Source organism: Dromaius novaehollandiae, chromosome 24, assembly GCF_036370855.1.
Source record: "Dromaius novaehollandiae isolate bDroNov1 chromosome 24, bDroNov1.hap1, whole genome shotgun sequence".
Classification (NCBI taxonomy): domain Eukaryota; kingdom Metazoa; phylum Chordata; class Aves; order Casuariiformes; family Dromaiidae; genus Dromaius; species Dromaius novaehollandiae.
In genome coordinates, this window is record NC_088121.1 from 1356728 (window position 1) to 1382432 (window position 25705).

Sequence of the window (25705 nt, forward strand, 5' to 3'; positions counted from 1 at the left end):
GCTCTCGTTCTTGGCAGAACTGCTTGTTTGTAACTTTGCTTCACCGATGAAGCGAAACAGCTTCAGACGATTTCCAGAGGAGACACTGGGGCTTTGGAGAGTGACACTAGCGCTATGAGAGCACTTGCCACGCAATATAAGCAAGACTTCGGCTGTCAGATGTTGTAATTCGGACATGTGCTTTTATTGTGTTACAAAAACAAAAAAACAAAAAACAAATACAGCTATAAAAATAACACATTTTCCAAAGGTAACATTACAAAAAATACCATCCATAACATGGTTGGAGTAAAGCAATTAATACTGCTGGAAGAAGCCTTAGTTAACATTGAAAACACAACTGATGGTTGTAAAGCCTTTAAAGCCTTAAAGTGCTTTAATAAGCCGTTATTTTAGGACATAGGTTCACATTTCAGCAACGACGACGGAGTCCCGTCCTACCAGGTGTAGTGTAGAGGGGAGAGGGGCTGCGGAGCGCTGCCTCGCCGCTCCCGCGGGGCGGGAGGGAAGGGCAGAGGCCGGCGGCGGTGGCCAGGCACGCGGGAGGGAGGGAGGCCGGAGGCACCGCTGCCCGCGCTCCCTGCGCGCCCCAGGCTTCCAGCCGCTCGCGGCCGCGGCAAACGCGAGCGAGGAAGGAGCTGGGCCCCGGTGCGACTGGCACAGCCCACGCAGCGTCCGCGCTCGGTTTCCCTATGCTCTTTCCTTTGAGTGAGGACAAACACCGGCCTGTGAGGAGGAGGAGGAGGAGATGTAGCTGCGAGGCGAGCACTGAACTTCGCAGGTGGGACTCTCGCCTTCCTCTTTAACTTTACCGGGCAGAAGGGCTAGGCCTGCGCGAAGGAGGGCTCCGTCCCTCCCAGGCCGGGGGAGGGAGGCGTCTCTTGCGCCAGCGCCGTGGGAAGCGGTCGTAGCTCTGCCCCCCCGGGAGGTCTCCAGCGCGGAGGGACCGCGGGAGGCGAGATGCCGCACTGGGAGGGCAACATCACTTCTGCCTACGTCCCCCTGGGCTGTGCGAAATCGAGAGCAGCCCAAGCTTAGGAGGGTGCAAGAAGGAGCTTCCTCCCCCCCCTCTTTCCATGGACCATTAGCCTCTGCGAGGGGCCTTCCAGGTGCTTGTTGCGGACTCTCGCCTTCAAAATGTTTCGCTTGCTAGCGGGAGGGAGGGAGGGAGGGAATACAGCTGCTTGCATCACTTTCTGCCGAGTTCTTCTCGAGTTGAATCAACAGCTAAATTATGCCTCGAAAAAGATCACCAGAACATGTCAGCAACAGCTGGGAAGGAATAAAAGCAGTTAGTTCTACCCAGCAGTGAGGTGAAGGCGGTTACTGCGTGCCACCCTGGCACAACTATGAGCAGCTTTCGTTCCGGTAAGCTAATGCAAAAGGCCAGCATCAGGCTGGGCTACGAGTCGGCTGGCAACACAGGGAGCTTTGGATAAGACTCGAGCTAACAGAAAAGAAAAGCAGAACCATCTCGCAGAGTCACCCAGTCCGTGGCCTTACGTCGAGGTAGGATCAACTTTACACCTACCTCGTTCCTGACAGCTCGATCTGACCTGTCTTCAAAACTCCTCTGACAGTGCAGGGACTGATTTTACACAACTCCGACTCCCAAAGAGAATTCACAGGCTCACGCCCTGCTCTGCAGTCGCGGGAAGGATACTCAGAGGGGAAAAAACCACTTGAATTTTTGGTGGATAAGGCTTGAAAATGTGATTTCTGCATGTTCACAGGCTAGAGTAGGAAATTAATTTACTTGACACTGTAGTGTCTCAGGAGTAAGTATCAATTTTTATAGCTTACATGAAAATAAATCTTTTTTTCCGCTTACAGCACAATGAGTATACTGTATGTACATTGTGGTCTGTCTATATACACAAATATTTAGGTACATGAACACATCTGTAATTGACAAACAGGTTGTTTTTCTGCTCTACAAAGAACTGAGGGAGACGGATACTTTTTGGCAGCCCATCAGGAAAGAGATGGCTTTCGTTGCTTTGTATCTGTCAATGGCAGACATCTTTACAGAAAACGGAGCAGATGTAAAAACCCATTTTTACAATGACAAAGACCTGTAGGGTTTGGACATCATTGAGAATATGGAGCAGGGATAGACAAGGAGAAAGGAAGGTGAGTCTTGCTAACAGAAAAATGTATGTGCTATCTTTATGCTGCATCTCTGATGTAGGGATGGTCCAGTAAAATATAAAGTAGCATTATAAACCGGCAAATGACTCTTGCTCCGTTGGAAAATCTTTGCGTTCCATTTCATGAGTTGTTTCAGCTGCCCTTTCCTTCCCCTTGATCCTCTGATAAAACCCCTGAAATTTCCTTTCAGGGGAAGAAGCCTAACGAATGGGTCAGGACCATGCCTTCTCACGTGGCTTGGAGTTCCCGTCTGTCCGGTGGAACTACGTTTTCAGCCGGATGCTCAAGGCTGAAAATAATCTGCTGTTTTTCAGATGGGCTTTCATTTTTTTCTGTATTCTTTTAACTCAGTGTCCAGTCTCTTACTGCTGCCTTCTGTGGAGACCTTCAGTTGATCTCTCCCTCTGTGAACTCTTCTTTTATGGACTGTTTGCGAGATTTGCAGTCTGGGAGGTCAAAGCCAAAGTCTGCCCACTCGTCAGCCCCGCTGCGATTAGGGATGGTGATGGTGTGACGCACGCGGAAGTGCACGGCCTCCATGACGCGCTGCCGCTGCAGCTCGCCGGAGCTGCCGATGGAGATGGTGGAGGCGTTGCTGCTGGAGCGGATGAGCTGCTGGGCCCCGTAGTCGTGGCTCTGCTTGAGATCCTGAAGGCCTCTCCAGATGATCATCCTGTACTGCTCTGGGATCTTCAGTGCTCCGAGATCCTGGAAGAACAACACTGCTGAGGCATATCCGATAACCAGCAGAGGCTCAAGAACGAGGATGGGAACCAGCCCTGGGACCTCTGAGCACGTGGCTTAGAGGCAGCATATGGGCATAAAGTCAAAGCATGCAACAACCGTGCTCCTGGGCCTCCCCCATGATACGGCACCAAGCCCACGGGTTTTTCCATGACGGGTAATTTCTCATTTGTAACCAGTGGCCAGGTACTCAAACACGGCTCTGCAGGTTAGAAAATGTTGTTTCTTTTATTTAGGGTGGGAGGAGGAGAAGCAAGTTACTGTTTCACATAAAACTAATGTGAAAATGGGAGGGACCGGGCCTTTCCCTTTCTGATACAGATTGCGGAGCAGCATGTGAAGTGTCACGTTGTTCTGTTCCCCTGGATAAGGAGCCATCAGCCTAGCTGGTCCGTGGTCACGTCTCTCCTCAGCTCCTGGACTGAGAGATTTGAACTGCATGTCTAGGTAACGTGTACCACACGGGGGGCACTGATGGCTTTGGGGATGTGCCACGTTTCTCAAACTGTTCTTGACTCGGGCCGTTTTGGGACCAATCCTACGTCACGTGTATTAATGCACCAAGACGGGCAATAGCAGATTATTATGACAGACATGAAGGGCTGCGGTTATAATGCTAAACAAGAGCTCGAAAGCCTCAGGGACGGTGGCCTACGTGCAGATGCCTGCATCAGAACAAGTACCGTCGTAACGGAGAGCTGCTAGAGATCCATGTTAATGCCAAACACAGAGACTCACGTGTTAACTAGAGAAGACAGCAAGTATGCAATTAGTAATTACAAATGTCAACTTGGACACACAGCTCAGCAATCTGGTGTAAAGTTCTGACCATTCCAAACATTTCTTTTGACAGCTCACAGATAATAATGGAGTTAGTTCAGAAAATGTTCCAAAACCAGGCTAAGATTACGCAACTGGCCCCAGCTACCAATGAAAAATCATTGTGTCTTCAACAACTGCATCATTGAAACATGTTCTCATATTTTATTTTAGCTGCCAGATAGTAGACAACTGCTACAAACTACTTAGAGGCAAAACAGAATCAGGGTAGGAGCTTTGACTTGGCCAAAATATTTTCTCTAGAATTGACTATGGCTGAAAAAGTTCAAGATTTTTTTCCTCTTCTGGTTGTGAGTGACCTTGGCATTTGCACCAATAGTTGCACTTTAGCCAAGAATTACAGTAGCAACCCCCTCTCCCCCCAGCAGCAGAGGGCTCACGCACAACGTAATACCAGCTATTTCTAACATTCAGCTTTCATTCCAGCTTTTCATTCCAGCTTTTCCCTGTCCTGTGCTATTTGATCCCAGGGTTGGAACACCGAGTCCCGGAATACCGACATCCTGGGTTTGACTTGCTTATTTGTCTTCTTTTGGCTGACAGACATACTGAAGATTTACATGGGAAGACATAAGATCAGAGCTATAGGTCTGATTTAAAACTCACTGAAATACAGTGGAAGTCTTTCCACTGATTCTGTGGGCTTTGGATTATTTTGCTGAGTACCTCAGTTTGTTCTCCTATATGTTAGGTAAAAAATGTATTTGAGGTCTGATCTGGGGATCTTTTAGCTCTTTTTAGATGTCCCAGAAAGAAGTACATTGAGTTATCATTTTGTTTGTTTTTCCCTGTTATCCTATAAGTTTGTCAGCCCCTGCTTTTGACTGGAAGAATCAACAGAACAGACTATTGGGATTGCTACCAAGGACTGAACTACTACTAAATCTGAAGGACCAGAAAGGAAGGCATAAATCATGGGGAACGTATAGCTTGCGTGACAGGTTGGTGCACATTTTTTTCCTTTCCTTTAATACTGTTTTGTCCTTGCTTTTTAAGATCAACAGCCGATAGAAACAAGTGGTAAGAACAGATCTTCCCAAAGCATTTACCTCTATGGATAGGTTCTGCAGGTGGTAAATATTCTGTAACCCTTGTGAGGTGAAATAGTCGATGCAGTTTGGACACCCCAATCCTGTTAAAAAACTGCAGAAAAAATTTGGAAAATAAAGTGGCGTTAACTTCTCATGAATATAAGCTGTGCTCTCAACCATCACTGCCGTGGCAAACCATGTTTCAGCTCACTGAAAAGGCAAGGAGGAGGCTGCAGTAGGCTCCTGCCTCCTAAAGAACTGGCAACCCTTTCAACCCTTGGAATAGAGGTGGGATGCAGGCAAACGCGAATGTAGTAGGGAGCTTGTCGGATGCTCGGAGTGCTTGGACAGAGCTTTTCTTGTGGCTGATGCAAAGCCAAAGCATGGCCTAACTTGCCATAAAGGTCAGAGTGAAGAAGTTTATGGGACTATGTTCATTCCTAACATTACTTTTTAGTAATGATCTTCAGAGATTTCAGCCGAATAACTTACGCTAAATAACTTGAGGGAGCTTGAGCTACCCGGAGAAGGAGAGAGGGATGTGCCTTAGTCTGGGCAGTGACAGTCAGTCTCTGCAATGTACAGATTGGTGCAGGGATATTTTGCACATTGCACTGGGCTGCAGCTGTGCAACTCTAGTAACTTCATGTGCAGCCTCCCTAATTCTGGCAGCATGCCTTTTAAAACATCTACAGTCTTTTTAAAAGACTGGAACATGAAAAAGTGGCTGCAGATCTAATAACATATTCCTCATGGAAATAAATCTCGTGGAACAATTTCCAGGTATCACTGGTAAGGAAGGGGAAGGTGGAAGTTCCACAGAGTTATGTGCCAGTTTGACATGCAGAAATAGATTCTTGTTCACATGTATTTAATTTTCAATCGAGCAAGGATGGATTACGCAGAGGTGTTTGCAGGCAATACATGTTTCTAACTGGTAGTTAGCTGGGCTTTGATTTCTGAGATGAGAAGACTGGTCTATGTGATTTCATGAGCAGTGATTTCTCAGTTGGAACCAGTGGCCAGTTGACCAGTTGCTAGACAGATCTGAAGGTTAGAGTAAGGGACAACAGCAAGAAACACCAGAGGACAACACACAACAGGTATCAGACGTCCTCCCTACCTGACAAGGCTGGGATCAGGGTTGTAGGGCGGAGGAGGGGTGCAGTGCGACCCTGAGACCATCGACTGGGACGAGTGGCCTCCGTTCATTTCTCCGTTGGGTTGCATGGGGTGACTGTTTAACATTCCTGGTCCTAGGCAGAAGCCGTGTCAACACAAGAAAGAGACCAGTTAGACACAGCTTAACCCACATGGCTATAGCCACCCTGTCGCTCATCAGGGAGTCTGCTGGCAGGCAGGGAGAGCCCGCACTAAGCGTGGACCGTGTGAGCACTCGCTTGGGGACTTCGGGGTTTGAGCCAACTGTGGCTGGTCCCACTGTCTTCCCCTGAGAACTTCTAGAGATCCGCTGCAGACATATAGTTACACCATAAATTCCCACTCATCCCCGCAGTGGCATGTGGGAAGACCTCTCCCAAGCGTCTCAGCTGTAGATTGGTTCCAGTCGGGTGTTGTGTACGGATGTAATCTGCCTGGGCTTTGCCCGAGACACCTCTGTTTTGGTGTGAGGAGGGGCGAAAGCCAAGCAGGGCTTAGCTCCAGGGAGCCTGTGCTGCTCTGGGCACTGCGGAGCTGTGGCTGCCATCTGTCCGCCCTCCTCTCGGCTGCCGGGGCTGCGGGAAGCGGTGGCGCGGGGACCTTACCCATGGGCCCCAGGCTGGGCGCCGAGCCGGAGCTGTGCTGCGGTGGCTGCCCCACCAGCTGGTTGACAGATGGCAGCTTGTTGATCCCTCCTCCGTGAACTTTGTTCATAGGCGAAAGGACAGGACCATAGGACGAAGGTGTCTGCAAGTGACTCCTGCTCAAAAACACGAAGCAGTCAGTGAGCGTCCGGCAGGAAGGGCGGGAGCCGCCCTGCCTTTCCCCAGGACCCCCTCCGGGGTTGCCCTGTCGGATTTTCTGGGCTGAGGTTTGTCAGCTGTACCAATGCAAACTGCGGCAGGAAAAAACGCTCGTTTGCACTGATAGCAACCCAGGACAAATTGCACCCGTGCAGAATTGGCTGGCGTGCACGTATGTCAGAGAGCAGCCACGTGTGTCCGCAGAAGGACCCTGCTATTGAGGGCCCTGCTATTCACTGCAGGGCAGTCACCCTGGAGGGTCTGTACCCAGTGCTACAGCTAGTGCTTCCAAACGTCCTGAGAAAACCCGGCCCCGCACCGCTGCAGCTGCTTGTAAAGGCAGGAAATGGATTTCCCCACTTAACGGGCAGGGAAAGAGGAGGCAGAGCGAGCGCTGCGGACACCTCCCAGCTTTGGCCTCTGCAGGCATAGGCCGATGAGTTGCAAGTTTCCAGCTCCAAGGTTTCTTCCATCCCGTCTCCATAACCACTTAGGGAACAGCTGCTTGAGGGCTCCCCCCACCCCGATCACACAGCCAGGGCCAGGACCAGGGCTGCTCTCCGGCCACTCGCTGTGCCTTGCTGCCCGCTGCAGAGCGGGGGTCTCGGGAGGCCTTGCCGGCTGCTGCCGTGGTACTTACTGCCTTTGCAGAAGCTGCTGCTGCTGCTGCCGGTAAGAGTCAACCAGCTGCTGCGGGACCAGCTCCACCAGTTCCAGGCTCTCCTTTATCTTCATCAGGATCTCGAAGTTCTCCCGGCCTCGCACCTGAAAGAGGGAACAAGCCCAGGCCTTCACTTTGGCCCGTCTCACCCGGCCCTTTCACGTGGCCTATAGCCCCTTTTATCTACCCAGCCCTGCAGGGCACAACGTCACTGCGACCAGTAAATGTCCAAGGGCCCAGGACTCCCTCAGACATCTGCATTTACCGACGCTCCCCCCCTCGTTCCTAGGCCTCCTCTCAGCCCTACGGAACGTGCCACTGGCCCCACGCCTGCCGCATCGCAGGAGACCTCAGGACCGTCTCCTCCAGCCGTGCAACCTCGTCCTTGCTGACGCTTCATCCCCGCGGCGTTTCCCTCGGAGAGCACGAAGCCGCGACTGTCCTAAGCCAAGGCAGGCAGGTGACAACCAGCGTGGCTCACCGACACTTACAGGCACGTAGTACATCTCCTCCTCCCCGTGCCGCCGTTTCTTGATGCCAGCCCCCAGTGCTGGGATCCCCTGGGGGCTCTGTTTGAAAGCTGGAAAGCAGAGAGGAAAAAAGGTTAGTGGAAAACAGAAGTCAAACCTAGCTATGGGAACTGCTGAGGCCTAGCTCCTCCTGGCAGCAGCAGGATTGTGCAGCCAGCAGCCTTGGGGCAGAAACAGGTAACTGGAGCACTCTGCAAACCTCTACTGAAAACAGGGCAATAACTACCTCTAGCAGACTTGGCTTGACACATGCCAAATATGCTCTCTCTTTCAGGAGTTGTGGCTTTGGGAACTGCTTTTTCTGTTTTTGATGACAAACTTATGCAGAAAATTGCCTCTTTCCCCTCATTTCCATTCTCCTGCGCTGGCCTTGGGAGCGCAGAACACACCTGAGAACACTTCGGTTCCCTGCAGTATTTAAGCTCCAAACTCTGCAGGGATGCTAGCAGCTTAACTGTGTCCTAGCACCGATGTCCCTTTATTAATAATAATAATGAAGAGCAAATATATCTGGACATGAAAGCCTCTCACTAATAGCACAGCACTCTGGGGGGAAAGGGGGGAGCAGGTCCAGCTTCTGAGATTGACTTTGGTTGTGATGGGAAAGGAGCTGACATGGAAGCAGCTGTGTCGCTCTGAGCAGCAAGGCACCCCAGATGCCGGCCAGCAGCCTTGGACGGCAACAGGACGGCACCCTGAACCAGCCACCTTCCCTGCAAAGGGGACTCACTGCGTTTGTTGGCGTTGCCATTTTTAGCTGCACTCTCATTCAGGGCTTGTTGCTCTCGGTAATGGTCTTCATCAGCTTTCCGGTCTCTGCCAGGACAGGCACAGATCCGTCCTTCAAACGACCTCCTTCCCAGGACCTGGCCACTGGGAGGAGAGAAAAATCCGTGAGCTTATTTCTTCTAGGCAGTTCCATCTTGGTTCAGTCCAACACTTTATGGTGTGGCTCAAAAGGCCCCAGTAAAGCCCCCCACAAGTATTAGGCGTAGGGAACCCATCTGCTGAGAGTCTCCTGGAGGGACGAGGAATTCCTGGGGCAGAGGAGGGCGGCAGCTGCCCGGGGGGACCCCGCGCTTGCACTGCCCGAGGGCCGCTGCCTCTCCTTCCCCTGGAGGTGCTCCCTGGAGCACATTCCCAGGGCAGAACCACACTCCATCCCCGGGAAGCTGCTCCGTCCCGAGGCCCCAGCCGTGCTCCCGAGGCCCCAGCCCTGCTCCCGAGGCCCCAGCCCTGCTCCCGAGGCCCCAGCCCTCCTGGCAGCAGGGAGGGCGGCCCGCCGCGGGCAGGGAGGGTGCTGCCACAGCGACTCACTCTCTCGTTTCCAGCGTTATGATGATGAGGATGGGTCTCCTGTTCATTCCTCCCACGCAGCTGCTATTGCACATGAAGTTGTACAGAATAGTGGTGAACTCGGTCCCCACCTGCCCCAGGAGAGGAGAGCGGACACTGAGCAGGGAGCGAAAACCAGGCGTCCTGCCGGCCGGGATTCGGCCCCGACGCGAGGGGCTGCAGCGAGGCCGGGGCCGGGACCACCCTTCGGACGGCACGTGGAGGGGATCCGAGGGAGCTTCCCCGTGGGAGCACTGGGGAGGGGCAGGGATCCGTGACCTCGCACTGACGGGACCGTCCCAGCTGGGAAGAGGTGACTGCACAAGGACCGCGTGGCCCCTGGGGGGGGGTCCAGGCCTCCAGCCCCCAGGGCAGCAGCGGGAGGGATGTCCCTGGGTTTGCACCACATTCCCTGGCAACAGGACGCCCTGGGATGCTTCACGGCCCCAGGGCTGCGAGCGCTCAAACGCATCTGCCACGAGCGAGGCGGGGTGCCTTGGCCGTGCCAGCGCAAGCAGGACCCGTGCGCGGGACAGCGTCTGTCCCGCCGAGCCGACCCGCTCCCAGCTGTGCCCCCAGCAGCGCTACCCCCCAGCACAGGCACGTGAGGACAAGGCCGGGTCTGCTCCCCGCCGCCCTGGAAGCAAGCGGGGTACCTGGGGGGGCTCGTAGGGCACCATCACGCTCTGCCGTCCCGTGACAGGGTCGTCCACGTACTGGGAGAGGTTGTTGCCTTCCACCCGGATGAGGTGGCTGGCTGGGGCTGACTGGCCTGCGAAGTCAAACGTCTGCGTTAGGGCCGTCGCCGAGGCTGGTCCTCCGGCCTGAGAGGTGGTGACACCCGCCCCTGGCCCAGGAGCCCCTGCCCCTCACCAGCCCCTTGCCTTGCCTTGCCCGCCACGCTCATGCACCGTAACGCTCATCACCGAGAATTAACGGCGGGGCTAGAGGCGGGGGCTCAGGTTCCCGGGAGCCGCGGAGGGGTGCGAGAGCAGCGCTCACCATCGTTGAAGTCCCGCCCGAGCTCGTGGTTGGGGCAGCGCTTCACCACTTCCGTCACGTGCTCCGCTTTCTTGTAGACGGGCATGGCCCGGACGATGGTGCCCGGCGGCGGCGGGGGGGACACCTTGATCTGGATGGGACATGTCTTGGCGATCTGACAGTAGAGTTTCTTCAGCAGCGGGGAGTACTGGAAAAGAAGAGACGCCTGCGTTCGTATGGCTCAGGAGCAGTGAGGGGAAAGCGGGGAAAGTGCTGTGGGCACAAAATACGAGGTGGGCGGAACGGCCCTTGCATGAAGCAGCACCCATGTCCCCGGCGGAGGATTTGGGCACAGCTACCCCTGCCCCTGTCCGCTCAGCCTGCTCCAGCCACCTGCTTAAACCCCTAATTCTTCTTTCCGCTCCAGACTCCTCACTGGCATCAGATGAAGGCAGCTGGGACCCCCCAGCCCAACCAGAAGCTGGAAGCACTCCTGCCTTCCAGCCGCTGCCCCTGCAGAAGGAAGGCGTGCTCCCAGCAGCCATAAAGTCACATTTTCAACGGGAAAGGGCAGAGCAGCTTTTCTCCGGCCAGCTTCTGCAGGCCTGCAGTGACGGGAGGTCTGAGAGACGGCCAAAAGCACTGGGAGGAGCGGTCACCTCCTCCCAGGCATCCTCTGTGCCCCACCGCTCCTCGCGTCTGGCTCTGCAAAGGAAAGCGCCTGTTTGGAGATGTTTCTTGGAGGGGACAGAGAGCGAGAGACGATTATTCCAGCACGCTGGGACGGGCGATTTGTTCGCAGATCCCAGCAGTCCTCTGGGAGCAAGAGGAACCGCTCTGCACCGCCTGGCTCCCTGCGCAGATGGGCCAGGACGCGCTGGGAGCCCCTGCAGGCAGACGGCACAGGAAGGGAGGAAAGCGCAACTTCTGCACTGCCTGACCAGCTCTACTTCAAACAGTGTGAGGAGAGCGGTGAAAGCCTAAAGGAGCCTCTCTTAAACATTCATCTCCCTTTTTGTCACGCCTGTCCACTAACTCAGCTGGAAAACGTGCCAGCTGGCCGAGTCTGGGGCGAGATCTACAGGCTGCAGAGGAGCAAGCAGGCAGGCTGCTGTCGGAAGTAGAGCTTTCTCTCCAGGGCATCGGCTTCTAGGCCTCCAGCCTACACTGCCGCAGTGGTGCTGCCTTTAACCCCGCTGTGTGTTCTCAGTCCTTCTCTGCACTCGCAATTAAACTGAACTCTGCGTCGTGCAGAGAGGGTTTGCTTCCGCTCGGAAAACAAGGCTGCCTGCCTCTGGCACAGATCCAGGCTCTCGTCCCTGCACCAAATGCAGCGATGCACACGGCTGAGATCGGTGCTGATTTCGGATACGGAAAAAGCCTTGTGAACTAAAGGGGATATTCAGTGATGGGAAAGATCCTTCCGATCCCGTATTTCCTGCTGGCTCGACGCTTCAGAAGGCCTCCAGCAGGCTCGCCGGTAGCGCGTACACGAGGGCAAGGGCTGTGCTGCAGCTCGGGCCGTCCGGCCGAGGCCTCACGGGTCCTGTCCCAGCCAAAGCGCTCGGACCGAGCGCTCCGGCACCCCGCGGCGTGCTGCGAGGCAGGCACTTATTTTCCTTCAGGTTTTCTGATCCACCCGCTTTCTGCTTGCTGAACGCTTCAAGCGAAATGCCAACACGGCAGAAAAGCGCCAAATTAAAATAATGCCTTGTTATAAAACCAATTACTGCCTTTTCTACCCTAACCGCTCTGGAGGTCTTGTGCCAGCGTAAAGATACTTTGCCTGCTGGCAAAGGGAATCGCTTCAGCAGTACAGGTATTTCTTTGAAGCTGTCCAACGGACGGCTGCTCCGCGAACTGCCCTTGCCTAGGCTCACTGCCTCATCGGCGGAGAGCGACCAAAGCAATTTCACCGTGTTGCCTCAGCAGTAGCTTTTTATTCTCTAGGCCCAATATTTGTTTCTGCCCGGGAGTACTTACACATGCCCAAATGTCCACTTTCGACGTAAATCAGATACCACCAACCACGTGGTCCAAGGATTTCCCAACTAGCCCAAGTGCTTCGGTGAAGCGTGGCTTTGCCGGACCGCTAGACACCCACTGCTCTGCGCCCTAGAGGAAGTCCTGATGAAAATCAGCTTAACCCCTAGCTCATAAATCGCTCAGCCCGTCTTGAAAATCTTCCTTGTCCTGTTATGACTGCTCTGTATTGCACACAGTTCCTGTTTTCAGCTCGGGCTGCGAAGAAGCAGGAGAGCTGACACACCACAGGCTAAGGAAAACTTAATGTTGTATAATGGAATTACAGCTAATTACAGGAGACCTCAGAGTTCAGTAATGACTAGCCAGTGTGATGCTGAACAGGATTTGTCCTGACCACAGCTCGATTCCTCAGAGACGCTTGCAGTCATAGCCGTAGTTTGCAAAGACGACAGGCCACGCGCTCAGCTTCGTGCACGCGGTGACCGGGGCACTAGCGCTCCACAAGCAAACGGGCTGCGGAAGCGGCTCTGGCGGCGGCAGCTCCCTCGCTCCGGCCCGGCCCCCCACGGCAGCTCTGCGGAGGGCCTGCCGGAGCCTCCGGGGCCGTCGGGTCTCCAGCCGCTCCCACGACCTCCGCGTCGGGCCCTGCCCGAAGTCCCGCTCCAGAGCCGGAGGCAACTGGAGCCGTTGCGCGGGAAACACTGCCGCGAGGGCACCGCACTGCCGGCCGGGCGGGCAGGAAGCGGCCGCGGTGCCGCTCTGCGGCCGCGGAGATCGTGCCCGGCGTGCTCTGCCTGCGGAGAATGATTTACTGCCACCGAAACGCTCCTCGTGCGGACGCAACGGGACGTGTTCGGCCGCGAGCAGCAACAGATTCCCTGCAAAAGGCCCTGCGTTCCCCTGAGTTTTCTCGCACGAGCGTGCTCCCGCGTCAGGCACAGAGGTCAGGGCGCACGCGGGCTGGACGAGGACCCGCACGCGCCGGTCACCGACCTGGCGGCAAGGCGACGGCGTGCACCGAGCAGCGGGGCTGGCCGAGCACGGAAACGCCGGAAAGGGCCCCCTTTCGAGGGCCAGGCACGGCTCCGGCCGGGAAGGGGTTAACATCCCGCCGGGAGCAGGGTGGGGTTGCCCGAGCCCAGGTGCGCTGAGCTGGGCTCCACGGGACTGTAAAAGGAGGGCTGAGGGAGAGCAGCGGTTTCTTTGGTGCCCATGGGCACGTGTGAGGTCTGAGGAAGCGGTAAAGAAAAGAGGTGCTGGGGAAAGCTGCTCTTGCGAGGCAAAACGTGCTAGGGACTGCTCAGGTGCCGGAGAGGCAATATCCTTCCCTGTGCCGATGGGAGTCAGGTCCCTGGGTTCTGCAGGGTGGGGAAGCCACGGAGAGGGGCTATAGTGCAGGTTCCTGCTGGGCTCGGGTCGGTCCCTGCCCTACACGCAGACCCCAGGACGCTTCTCAGCACGTCTGCCTGCCCACCCGGCCCGGGCGAGCGTGCCGAGAGCCCGGGGCTGGCCCAAACCAAGGAGCCCTGCTAGGGGAGAAGCCGCGAGGATGTAGAGAGCGGGCAGAGAAAACACCGTGGAGCAGCACAGCCAGAGCTGCCGTTCACCGTGCTTGGGCAGCAGCATGCAAGCAGCAGGAAGCCAGGGCGAGGGCCCGACTTTCGGTAGCAGTCTGATCACAAAAGACCATCGTCTACAGCAAGAAGCCTTAAGGCAGAGGCTGCGAATCTGTGCCTGGACGGGAAGAAGCTGCAGACCGTTTTGAAGGTAGGCAGAAGAGTGGCAGTGGGGAAGGCCGTTGTCCTTTACCTTCCGGCAGTGTGTGGCTCAGATCACTTGTGATTCCCTTCCACCTCGCCAGTGCCATGCCATTTCCCATCTAACGAAGGCTTTGCTCTACCAGAGCCCACCCCTGCTGCACAGAGGGAGAGAGGCCAGTCCCCGCACAGCAGGGCATGTTTCTGCTCAAAGTATTTTATCTCATCCCCACAACATACGCTTTATGCCAAAAAAACACCACCGTGCAGAATATTTGTGAGGATGTTAAAGCTTGTCTTGAGCCGTCAAAATTCAGGTGCGTGAAGGCTAGTGAGGTTCCTTCTGCCAGTGCTGTGCTCTGAGAAGCCCCCCGGTAGATGACAGAAGCACAGCGGAGAGCATGTGCAATAGCGTGGGGCACTCACAGTCGCCCACGTTGTACCACACAGACATGACACGCCAGAGCCAGGGCACGACTGGGGATTTAAGCAGCACGTCGGCAGTCCCTAGACCCCTGGAAGCACAGGCTTGAGGCACGGCAGGGTCCCAGCCCTTCCTCTTCCCAGCGCCGATATCCTGAGCTGAATCCAGCCGCTTTGTGTGTTTCATGATCCCTCTGCCCTTTCTGTCCAAGGGGGATCCACTCTGCGACTTCAGCGAGTGTTCCCCTTCCCGTGAACGACTGTTCCCCACCAGTCCCGGACCCACGCAACATCGTTTCCTTTGCCTTTTCTTTTGCAACCTGTACTCCATCATGCCTTGCAGGACTAGATAAGCACACACCACCATGTGAAATGCTAGAAAGGGGGGAAAGTGAAGCGGCAAGCAAGAGATGAAAGCCATTTTCAGGCGGTATTTGTAAAGAAGTTCAGAGAAGATATACAGGGGAGAGGTTAGTGCTGAGGCAGGCTGTAAAAGCTTTCATGCCACCAAGGTTGAATTCGCAAAATGTTAGTCAGCAGCAGAGAGATCGGCACGGAGAGGAAAAGCCAGTGAGCTGGCTGGAAACATCCACAGGTAACTCCTGTGGACACCAGTTTTGCATTATAAAGAACGGAAAGACACTGCGATCATTAGAGGGTGCGACCTCTGAAACAGCGATCTGGAGGAATAAAGTGAAGCTGAATTTGGCAGCAAAAATTATCCCTGGCTATCTGAGTCGCACAGGTTTGCCAAAAGACACAGGCTACTTAGAAACACTGCAGCCCACTGAAATTCCCAGATTTTGCTCTAACACCCCATGACTCTGATTGCATCTCAACTCTACAGTCAGACTAATTTCCTCATGTGATTTTGTATATAAACCAGGGATTACGCTTAAACTAAAAATACAGTCTCTCCCTGGAAGATGCTTAAATCCCACCTGCCTGGGCAGAAGAGAGCAGCTCTGTTGCACTGCTTTAGTCCATATAACCTGCTTGGGCCCTGTGTGACTTGGGTCTAACATCCTCCTTCTGAGGAGAGGACATGGCAAAACAAGGGTTATTTGGAGGGGGGTTCTTCCTTGCCAGGTGTTAAAATACTGACAACTCCTGTCAGAGGATTCTTTCATGTAGACATTCCCGGGCAGCCCCCAACACGCCTGGGAAATAAAACTGCTCGGGAAGAGTAGAGGTGCATTATGGCAAGTTCTTTGGTAACAAATTCTCTCATTATACCATGTTATGACACGGATAAATCTCTGTTAAATAGCACAGTGATTGCCCTGCAGGGAGAAAGGCTGCCGCTCAACGCAGGCATGCCTCCACCGATAACCTTATCATGTCTTAACAACTCCAGGGTTGCCTTCAAAGATCCTTCAACAACAACAAACTATTCTTTTAAGGAACTCCGTGCTGATAACTCTGGGCAAGAAAAGTCAGCTCTGCATCCTGTTTGCTTCGGCACGCCGTATGTGCTGAGCTGCAGCCCGCGCGCGCTCCGGCCACGCGACCCACGCGCTTCCCCGCCGCGTGCTCGACCGGCGGCAGCTGCGGAGCCAAGCGCCGCGTCTCGCAGCCAGCTTGTTCACAGCTGCAAGGGGAATGAGCACGATATTTTCAGAGTCCCAGCAGACTCTGCATCTCTGGCCACATTTTCAGCCAAGAGGAGCTCTGGCCGATGTACTCTCTCCACAAAGCATAGCAAAATGCATGTTTTGTTCAGACTCCAAATAGGGGCACCTAAATGGTTATCTATATTCACTAATAATCTATCCCGTGTATTTGTATGCGTGGCTGTGCTATATAACAGCTTTGATGTGCAAGTACTTTACAAGTCACAGATGAAGTGTGCGTGCCCAGCATACAGAGAGTGCAGCAAAGGCACTGTGCTTTACTCGAGTTCAAAAAAAGACAGTTGTAAAGACAAAACCAGAACCCAGGAGTCCAAAATCCTTTATCATGTAGCCTGTATCATGTAGACTACTACAGTCACCTCACTGATTTGTACGCTTCTTTTTGCCGTGGTCACATTTCTGCCACCTGCAATAAGGGCAAGCTCTGGCTGTTCTTTCACATTCTCTCTATTCTGTACAGTTTGGAAAAATTCCTCTCTTAAATAGTGGCAACCGGGTCACAGTCAAAGTTCCCACCACTCGCAATGCTGCAAGTGACTGTGGCTCCCGGGCGCAGTACTGCGCCGAGCACGAGCCGGGTGGCCTGCCCGTCGGCACGGCCGCCCGCGTCTCTAACGAGAGCATCACGCTGCAGAGCCGCAGATCTCATCGCGGTTTGCAGGGAGTCGTGGTTCTCGTTGCTCTTGCACGGTTGTAAAAAGCTCTAGTTTCCGTTCAAGCCTCAGCTGCACGTGTAGAAAACAATGGCGTCTTGCAAGCGCTTGCTGAGGAGGTAGGACGGGAAAAGCCCTGGCCCTCGTCCCAGGGAGCTGTCCCTGGTATACGGCAGGCAGATGTGGATGGTATCTGTGCTGCGGGATCAGCATCCGTATCGCGGGGAACAACATCGCAGGACATCTGAACGCGTCCCCTGCTTGTGCACTAGCGCTTAAAGACTTAATCCGAAAATTTTTTTCTCATCTACACAAGAGCTTGAATATGTTCTGCCCCCGGGCACCTCCTTCCTTTTCTTTTTTCCAGTTCCTACTCTATCCTTTGAATAGCTAGTAGCTTCCTTCCCAATAACATTATTACTAAAGTAATTCTGTTCACAGAAGAAAGTCAGAGATTGTCTTTTACTGTACGTTTGCAGAGCAAAAGTTCACCTGTTGGTGTGGCTTGTGGGTGTTAGTACAGTATGAACAGCAAAGAGCAGTGATATCACCGAGTGATCTGCTTAAGCTTATGTATGTTCCTACGGGGATTTTCTGTAGTCGGGCGGCTTTCAACGTCAGCCTACCCTCACGTGCCGCTGTGAAATTACAATGCCACCTGTTCTGCTCTTTCTTCTCTGCAACTGTGATCTGTCTTGCAGTGCAAGTCCAAAGCAACAGTGACAATGGCAGAAGCCAAAATGTTCGAACACTAGCAGTCTTCCACTATTTGAGTATACCGGCGTTAACCTCCATTTCTCTAGGGAATCGGTATCCCAAAATGTCCTCAGAGGGGTTTATTTCATCTCTGCCATTGAAACAGAGCTACTCATTGGATGAGACAGAGATCGTGCTGCATCAGTGCTGAACCTAACAGGACATCGACACCCCGGAGCGATAAAGCCCCGTGCTACAATCAGCTCCTGCAGAGACTCCTCGGCTCCCTGTTCCAAGATTTATCTTAGCACTGCTATAACTGTATCCAGGAAAATGTTTTGCGCATTACAAGGTCCAAAGGGGTTAATATCCCACAAAAAGTCACGGAGCCTAATATGGTTACAGCTGTGAAAAAGCACCAGAATTAACTCGTAACAGTCCCTGCTGTCCATCCTTAGCAAATGTCCAAGATCCACTCTGGAAGAGGACACTTCACCACTCAGATCTGCAGCTATTTCTCCTGTGCAGGAAGCAAGAGACGGGAGCGGTGTTTTTCTCCTACTATGTTGAGAGCCTCACACAAAAAATAATCTAAGTCTTCTGCGTGAAAACACCTAACAGAAAAGTCCACCCCCCCCCACTCCGGGCAGCAGAACCGCTAGGAGGATGTGTCCCAACAGATTCCCAACTGATAAAATCTTATTTATCTTCAACTGTTGACACCGAAGCGTCTAGACTTGCCTGCTTCGGGAGGGCCGTAGCCAAGTTCTTCTTTCTCTCTTGAAGGAAATGATTTGCTCAACAATTACTTTTTCCACAAATCCTCCCCCCTCCTCCCTAGCAGCCTTCTCCTCCTCCTCTTTTACATTCCAGTCTCCTCATTAGTTCTACTCCAGACGTGTCCAGGACTGCAGTCAATGGATCCCAATAAAGCCACTAGCCTGGCAAGAGAGAGAGAAGAAAAGTGCTGCCTCCGGCTGCTAATTTCCTTGCACTCCCTAGCAAGCAGCTGCGGAGCTGCATCCTGGGACAGGTTTGGGCAGATCGCAGTGGAGAGGTGATAATAATGTGTCTGTCATCTTACTCAGACATGTAGCATCTTGCAAACCGCAAATACCGTTAACCGGCTCGGACGAATCTGTTACGACAGATCCTGGAAGACATGCCGACTGCAGAGATTATTTTTTCTTTCTAATTTTTTTAATAACCTTTTTTTTTTTTTTTTAATCACTGGCCTATATAACTTCTCACTGAGCTGGAAATTCCTTCCAAAGTTACTTTGTTGCTCTTTTGCTATGCGCTGGGGTTTGGATATGTCCAGTACACCCCAGCGCCCGATACTCACGGGCAGCGATGGCTGTAAGGGGATGCACCAACACCGACAGTCTCTCCAGCGCGTCTGCAGCCCCAGACGCTTTGGTGGCATTGCTAACGCCCTGCAAGGAGACAGAGCTGTGCAGCCTGTCACCCTCCGGGTCAGCAGCACCGGCGCAGTCCCAGTGCGGCGCCGGGCCCGCCGGCTACCCCCGTGGGAGCTCCTTGTGCTCCCCCTGCCACGGGCAGACCCTGACGGCAGTGCCGCACGGAGCGGGGACGCTGAGCCTGTTTGGGGCGACGGCCCGGCCACCTTCAGCCCAGCCGCCGCAGCGGGCGGGGTGCCTAGGGCTCACTCCGGGGCGGCTGACTGCACCACGGGGGAAACACCCTGTGTTTGTAGCTTTGCTGCCGCACTGGGCTCAGGAAAGCAAAAAAGGCTAGTTTTCACAAAATACTCATTTTACAGGCTCAGATCTTGGAGCCACCCGGTCGTCACAGAGGTCACCAGGTCCCCGCGCAGGTGTGCTCAAGGCAGCACAGCTGGCCTCAAGATTTCCTCCACCCATGCCAGTCCCTGACCTGCTCAGCTCCTGGCCTCCGCTCCAGCTGCCTTTGGCTCAAAAATCAGACAGTTGAGGAGAGATTTTTCATAACCACGTGAGCACTGCCTGTATGCAGATGTGCGCCGCGTCAGCTGCCCTTCGTGCGTGTGAGTGCATGTTCTCCCCTACGAAAACAGGCTCCCAAGAATGCTTTCAGATGCACTTCTCATGGTGCCAAGCGGAGCCCCACGCGGTGAAACCCTCTGCTTCCACCGGCGTAACAGCAGGCAAGCCGGCAGCTGCTCCCCAGGGCACTTTGCTGGGGAAGCCCTCGGCCCCCCGGGCAGCCTGGCAGGACCGTGGGGACCTCCACTGGCTTAACCCGGCTGGGCGTACAGCCATCGCGCTCCTACTAGGCTCTGCTGGAATCGCCAGCCAAGGTCGCTTTAGGGCCAGGTCTTGGAAATACGTTCCCTTCTGCAGCCTATTTATTATCCTGATTCCTCCAGCAGATCCCTCGTGTTCCCGGCCACTGTTTCCTCCATGCATTTCAGATCCGAACTCTCACAAAAGAGGTGGCCGGAGCAATTACCACCGTTTTTCCACAGCAGCCTCATGTCCCCCCGTGCATCCTACCTCCCCTCCGCAGCAGTCCCTGCAGGAGAATGTTGCCGTCTTGCCGGAGAGGCGGTTGCCAGGAAGTCATTCCCTTGACCCGTGCATACCGTACACGTTCAAGATAGTGGAGCTGATAGCGCAGTCGTGTTGGAACATCGCACACCAAATTCCATTGCCTTTTTTCTCAATTTCATTGTGTCTGGAGCTCCTGGAGCCTCATCCACGCCCTGCTAAAGCTCATGGAAAGCCTCCAGTGGGCTGGCTTCAATGGGCTCTGGAGCAGGCTGATGCTGAGGTTGCTTTCCTATCTCTGGCATGCCAAAATATCCATGTTCTTCTGCCCAGCTACTCAGATAAAAACAAAGATGTTTATGGCTCAGATGTAGAACATACTGAGCCATGTGCGCCCCTTATTCATTTCCAGGCCACTGGTGTTAGACATGAGCATCTCTAAAATATGATGAGGTGCCAGGAGATAGTTTCAGAAGGGGGGTGGGGTTCATTTTCTGCAGATAATCCTGAAGACTTCTCACTCCTCTTTACAACCGCCTCTCTACCTCAGCATATTTTAGACAGGAACCAGCAAAGGAGTACCTACCTCCTACAGCACCACTTGTTTCAATCCTCCCCTTTCAGTCATTGTCAGATAAATCACTTCATTTCTCTGCTCCCCCCATGCTGAAACCCCAGCTGCAATATGTATGGAGTGAACAGAACCAGATTCAGCCAAACCCTCCCATCACTGCAGCCTCCAGCCCGCCAAGTGCTGGGGTGCAGACTGGTTTGCTTCGGGTAACTGCTCCACTACTATCCATCGTAGCAAGAGGATCCCACCTTGGCTTTGAACCTCTCCAGCCACGGAGACTCTACGGCTTTCTGTGGCAGGCTGTTCCCTCACCTAAACAGCAGGCAAAATCCTGTGAGGGGCCTGGGCATGGCCTTGCCCGAGTGCCAAGGTCGGGGGGAGTCCAGCCTGCCTGTTAAACTCGGAGGCTTGTCCTGCCTCTCGTTTCCGGACAGGAGCCCGGGCGCAAGCAGAGTTGTGGGCGAACGTGCCCTGCCCTCCCCAGCGCTCTTGCTCTGCGCGGAGCGGGCACCGCCGGGGAGCTCTCCGTCGGCGCCGGGGCTCTCGTGCAAGACCGGGCAAGCGCGCTGCGTCGCACGGCTCGACACCCTGCCTTCTTCTGCAGTCAGGCCACAGGAGGCCAAAGACCCTATTAACAGTTCTGCGGGCTTTGGCCGCACGATAACATTTTAGAAGGGAGGGAGCACCGCTCCACCTCAAATCAGACTTGAGAAAAATACTAATTATCTATCAGTTACCAGCTGGCCAGCGTGGTGAGGGGCTGCCTGTGAGAAAACAGCCGAGATCGGCTCGCAGCTCAAGCATGTATGGGCAGCTCCAGGGAACCGAGAGTCCTGATAGCTTCCAACAAACAGGCAGGCTGTTGGCATGCCCTGTCTTGCACAGCTGCAGCTCCTCGTCCTCCTCCCAGCCCCATCCAAACAGGCTACCAGAGGGGGGCTTCTAAAGTACAGGCAAAACCTTATTTGCAGGGTCTGTTCAAACTCATTGCTCTCTGCTGATAAGAAGACCACTAAAAATGAAAAAGCAGGCGGTGGCAGCCTTGAGGGCTTCATGCAGGACAGACCAGGACCAACAGCTTTGGCTCAGCGTTTGCTGCAACAAGCACTTTTTAAGAGTCAGCTTGAACGCAGCGGTCCGAGCACAGCCCAGGGACTCAGGAAGCCCATCACACCCACCTGGCGCCCGGAATCTTTTCACGAGAAAGGAACCGTTTCTGGCAAATGCAAGCCCCAAATATGTGTTCAGAGTCTTCATCCCCTCTCCATCTGACTTTTTCATAAATTCAGAAATTCACCATTTTAAGGCTAGAAAAAACAAGTCACGAGCCTCTGGTTTGATTTCTTACACTGCAGCCCTAAGACCCCCTGCTTACTAGTACTACGTTGAGCCAACGGTATCTGCTTGAAGTAGAGCTTATCTTTAGAAAGATATGTAGACTCCTCATTTAAATACTTCAGGAGTTGGAGAATCCACCACATTCCTTGCTGAATTGTTCCTATGGCTAATTATCCCCACTGTTAAAAAAATTTCCACCTTGTTTCTAGTCTGAATTTGCCTGGCTGCAGCTTCCAAGCACTGGATCTCATTATGTCTTTTTCTTTTAGATTAAAGAGCTGTCTGCTATCAGAAATCATCTCCTATGCAGGACTGTGATCAAGCCACTCTTACTCTTCCTTTGGAGAACTTAAATACACTAAGTTTCTTTGGTATCTCCCTACAAGGCACGTGCTCCAAATCCTTCATCTTGCTTGGATCTCCCTCTCCAATCTTTCCTATTTTGTCGGCATACTTTTTGAAGTGTGGACACACGAACTGCATACTCTAAGGCAGTGCTCTCAGCAATGACGTAGTCGTAGGTAAACTTGCATCCCCAGCTCTCCTCTTTAGTCTCTTGTATATGGGATGTGATTCCCTGCTACATTTCCTTTTCCAGGTGACCCATTCGTTGGTGTAAACTGCTATCCCGAGTATGGATAATACTGATTCTCCTCCCTGGAGTATCCAGAGGGATTTAGTCAAAACCACGAAAAGGTACGAGTCTATTAAGTTAGTAACACACTTTTATAATCCAGGCTTATGACCGTATCAAAGAACCATGTCAAATAGTTTGACAAGACTATTTCCATGAAATTATTTGGTTTGGCATTGCCTATGCATCCAACCTTTAATTCTTCATCGGCTGCATTCTGAATGACTTGCCCCAAGATCGTAAGAGACCTGCAGAACTTCCGATCTGCCACAGTCCTTCCCTCCTCATGGAGGGCTCCCCCGTGCTCCGAAATGAGGCATGACAAGACTGATTCAGGGGAATTTGCAGCGAACTCTTGCAGTGTTCTTGCTGTAAATTATTTGGTGCAGTTAGCCTTAAAATATTTAAAAGCCATGAGGCTTCCTCAGCTACTGATGAAAAAGGCAGTACTTTTTATTGTGGTTTCCTTCAAAATGCTGAAGAGAATTGTTCACGTCCTTTGGTGCACCACGATTGTAATTCAACTGCTCTTGACAAACCCCGGAGCATTACCGGGTTTTCAGGGCTGAGTTTCCTAGCTCCACTGACCATAACTTTTAGCTTTCCTTGCCAAGTGCCTGTATTTTTTAACAGCTTTCGCATTTTTACTTGTACATTTCCATACACACATTCATTATTTATGTAGAGATTCATACTGCACACATATATCATTATTTGCAGACTGACTGACTGACAATATATGATGTACGGTTTTTTGCTGCATTCATTCCCCTCTTAACCAGGACAGATTTTTAAATGTAGAAGTTTTAATTTTTAATAGTGTAATATTGTTTTCTTAGGTATATAATGCAACATTAAACAGCTCACAGTTCTTCTTTATGTTTAACTGTGTTTCTTTCAGCTTTGCTCTGGGAGGTTGGCTTTTTAAGAGCATCAAATATCTATATTACTTCATCAGACTGGGCTGTTTTGGCTACTCTGGCTCTTTCCTGCAGGCAGATACTCATTCCTGAGTTCAGCACCTAGCTGGGTAGTAAAGCGTTTGGATTTCAAGCTGAATGGAAGGAAGGAGGCAGCCCTGTCTTTCGGCAGAAAATAGAAAGTTCCACAGTTGCGACCGCTGTCAATCGGCAGAAGTTGGAGTGAATTGCATGGTCAAGGCAGGATGATCCTTCTTCGTGTAGACGGTAACCTCGAAGGGTCTGACGATTTACACTCAGAGCTCCTGGGGCAGTTGCTCTTTCAGATCCTGCACTTTCCAGCGTGCAAGACACTGCCGATCCACTTCTATGCTCAGCTATGCTCAACCTCAGCACATTGCAGTTCAGGCCGATTCATGCTAGTACTGCAGTCAGCCTCCTTCACGGGAATTCATAGCAACCCCGGCACAGTGGTTCAGAGATCCACACATTTCATGAACTGCCCTGTCAAGTACTTAAGACAGTTCAGATATTTAACTTCTCTGGGCTGAATCACTTCCCGCGAGGCATCTGCCCTCCAAGACAGCGTTCAGAAACGTCAGCTCCCGGCTTTGGCTGCTGGGGTACATCGGCTGCAGCCGCGTAGAGCTGCCTAGAGCAGGCTCGCTGAGTCCGTCTCAAGGTCCAGCTGCTCCCACGAGGTGCAGGGGCGAGGACGGCAGTGTCAGGGTGGCCCTGGCTACGCCAATGTACAAAGGCGATCTTGCTGCAAAGGCTTCAGAACGAAAGCATTCCCTTCCAGATCAGCACAGCTCCAAGCAGAAGGACACAGCAGCTCCAGGACTACAGTCAGCACAGGGCGGTGCTGACACAGTTTGGGCTCAGTATAACTGGAGTCCTGAGAAGATCCCAGGTCCCTGGTCACTGCTCTGCCATAGCAGGAGGAGAACTGCATTGCACGCCTGCTTTCTCCCACGAAATGTAACCAATTCCTCCTTGTATGTGGAGCAACTCACGCTCGGGAGAAGGTTTTAGACTGGAGTTAGTGCTGTGTGGGTGACGTCCCGTGCAGAATCGATCAGCAGAACAAGTATATGCCCGAACCTCTCCTCCCAGAAACAGCAACCGCCTGTCGCCGGAACCACCGGGCATCTCCAGGCGGGGACACAACTACCAGCAGGACGGGGCGTCCCCGCGGAGGACGGCTCCAGCGGAGGAAAGGTGCAGCCACTGGCTTGCTCACCATGCGGAACTGGCTCAGGAAGCATCTTGCTGCTCCGTCCTTTGCTGGCCCGGGGACAAGAGGCCAAAAAGGCCTCAGTGGCTTCTTTGATTTACTCATTGCAGCTGCAAAATTCATCCTCTGGGTAAGAGAAGGGTATTTCCTTACTGCTAAATAAAGGCAAGGAAAGAGTGTGTTTTTGAAGGCGTTCTCTCCTTATTTTGACACGTATGAAGAGATCCTGTCTACACTGCTGTCCGAAGGTGTTCTGCAGCACGCAGCCTGGCCCTGCCCCCGGATGTGGCTGCAGCGTGGACTGCGGCTCTGCTCCATCACAAAATCTATCCCCCAAGCACTCCCAGCTAGCGACGGCGACAAGTGCACGCGCATCAGACACGTCCCAGCCCTCCTCCTTCCACGTCAGGATAGCTCGAACCGGACCCACTGCATTAGTGCGTGTTTTGTTTCCATTCAGATGTTTCTGGTTTTCAAAATCACCACCAGTGAGCACAGCCTTCTCCTCTGCATCTTTACTCATCACAACCAGCATTGTCCCAAGGGTTTCAGGAGGACATCTGGTCTCCTGGCCACATCTGCTCCTCCGTCCTGGTCCCTGTGGGGCTCTGGCCACTGCGGCATGAGAACAACGTTTTTGCCTGTGCAATCCCTATGAAGCTTTACATTTAAGTGATGTGAATTATCCATCAATAACGATAAGAACGGGCTGGAGTTATGTTCCATTCTGAAGACCTTCAGTTTATCCACAGCCTAACTACAGCTATCCTTTAGCAACATCTTGCAAGAGAGACAGCTAAAAAAGAGTGAAGAATCCTCCACTCCTATGAGGGCAAGTTGTATTTAATTATGGAGTTAGTCCCAAGCCCCCCGTAAGCATAAGTCACCAGTGAATTCAGGAAACTCTGGTGACCTGACACACGAACTCTGCCCTGCTAACTCGGCCGTGATGTCGGCGAGGGTCCATCCAAACGCCAGTTCACTGCTGGCTTGTTTGAGATGTCCGTCTCCTACTTCGGACAGCTAAGTTGTCAGTGCAGTCTTGTGGTCAACTCTGCCTTTGTTTCAGAGACAAGGACTCCTTATCCCGACTGCGTATCCCGATGCTTGGCTGCCCGGGATGGGCT

At 53.1% G+C, this 25705-nt stretch overlaps 1 protein-coding gene across 4 annotated transcripts in view; it reads right to left on the bottom strand.

Moving 5' to 3' along the window:
* Nucleotides 1-162: 162 nt before the first annotated feature.
* The window catches only part of TP73 (tumor protein p73), a 39981-nt gene continuing 14438 nt past the window's right edge, over nucleotides 163-25705 (bottom strand). For 3 of the 4 annotated variants that reach the window (XM_026096607.2, XM_026096608.2, XM_026096609.2), the window contains 10 exons: nucleotides 10259-10445; nucleotides 9913-10028; nucleotides 9239-9348; nucleotides 8652-8794; nucleotides 7883-7971; nucleotides 7371-7495; nucleotides 6533-6687; nucleotides 5890-6022; nucleotides 4785-4878; nucleotides 163-2859 (listed from right to left, as the gene is read on the bottom strand). In XM_026096607.2, the coding sequence (XP_025952392.1) occupies nucleotides 2539-2859; nucleotides 4785-4878; nucleotides 5890-6022; nucleotides 6533-6687; nucleotides 7371-7495; nucleotides 7883-7971; nucleotides 8652-8794; nucleotides 9239-9348; nucleotides 9913-10028; nucleotides 10259-10445 (1473 nt within the window). In that variant the 3' untranslated portion in view covers nucleotides 163-2538. The remainder of the gene's footprint in view (nucleotides 2860-4784; nucleotides 4879-5889; nucleotides 6023-6532; nucleotides 6688-7370; nucleotides 7496-7882; nucleotides 7972-8651; nucleotides 8795-9238; nucleotides 9349-9912; nucleotides 10029-10258; nucleotides 10446-25705) is intronic. The other variant, XM_026096610.2, reaches the window with a different exon arrangement.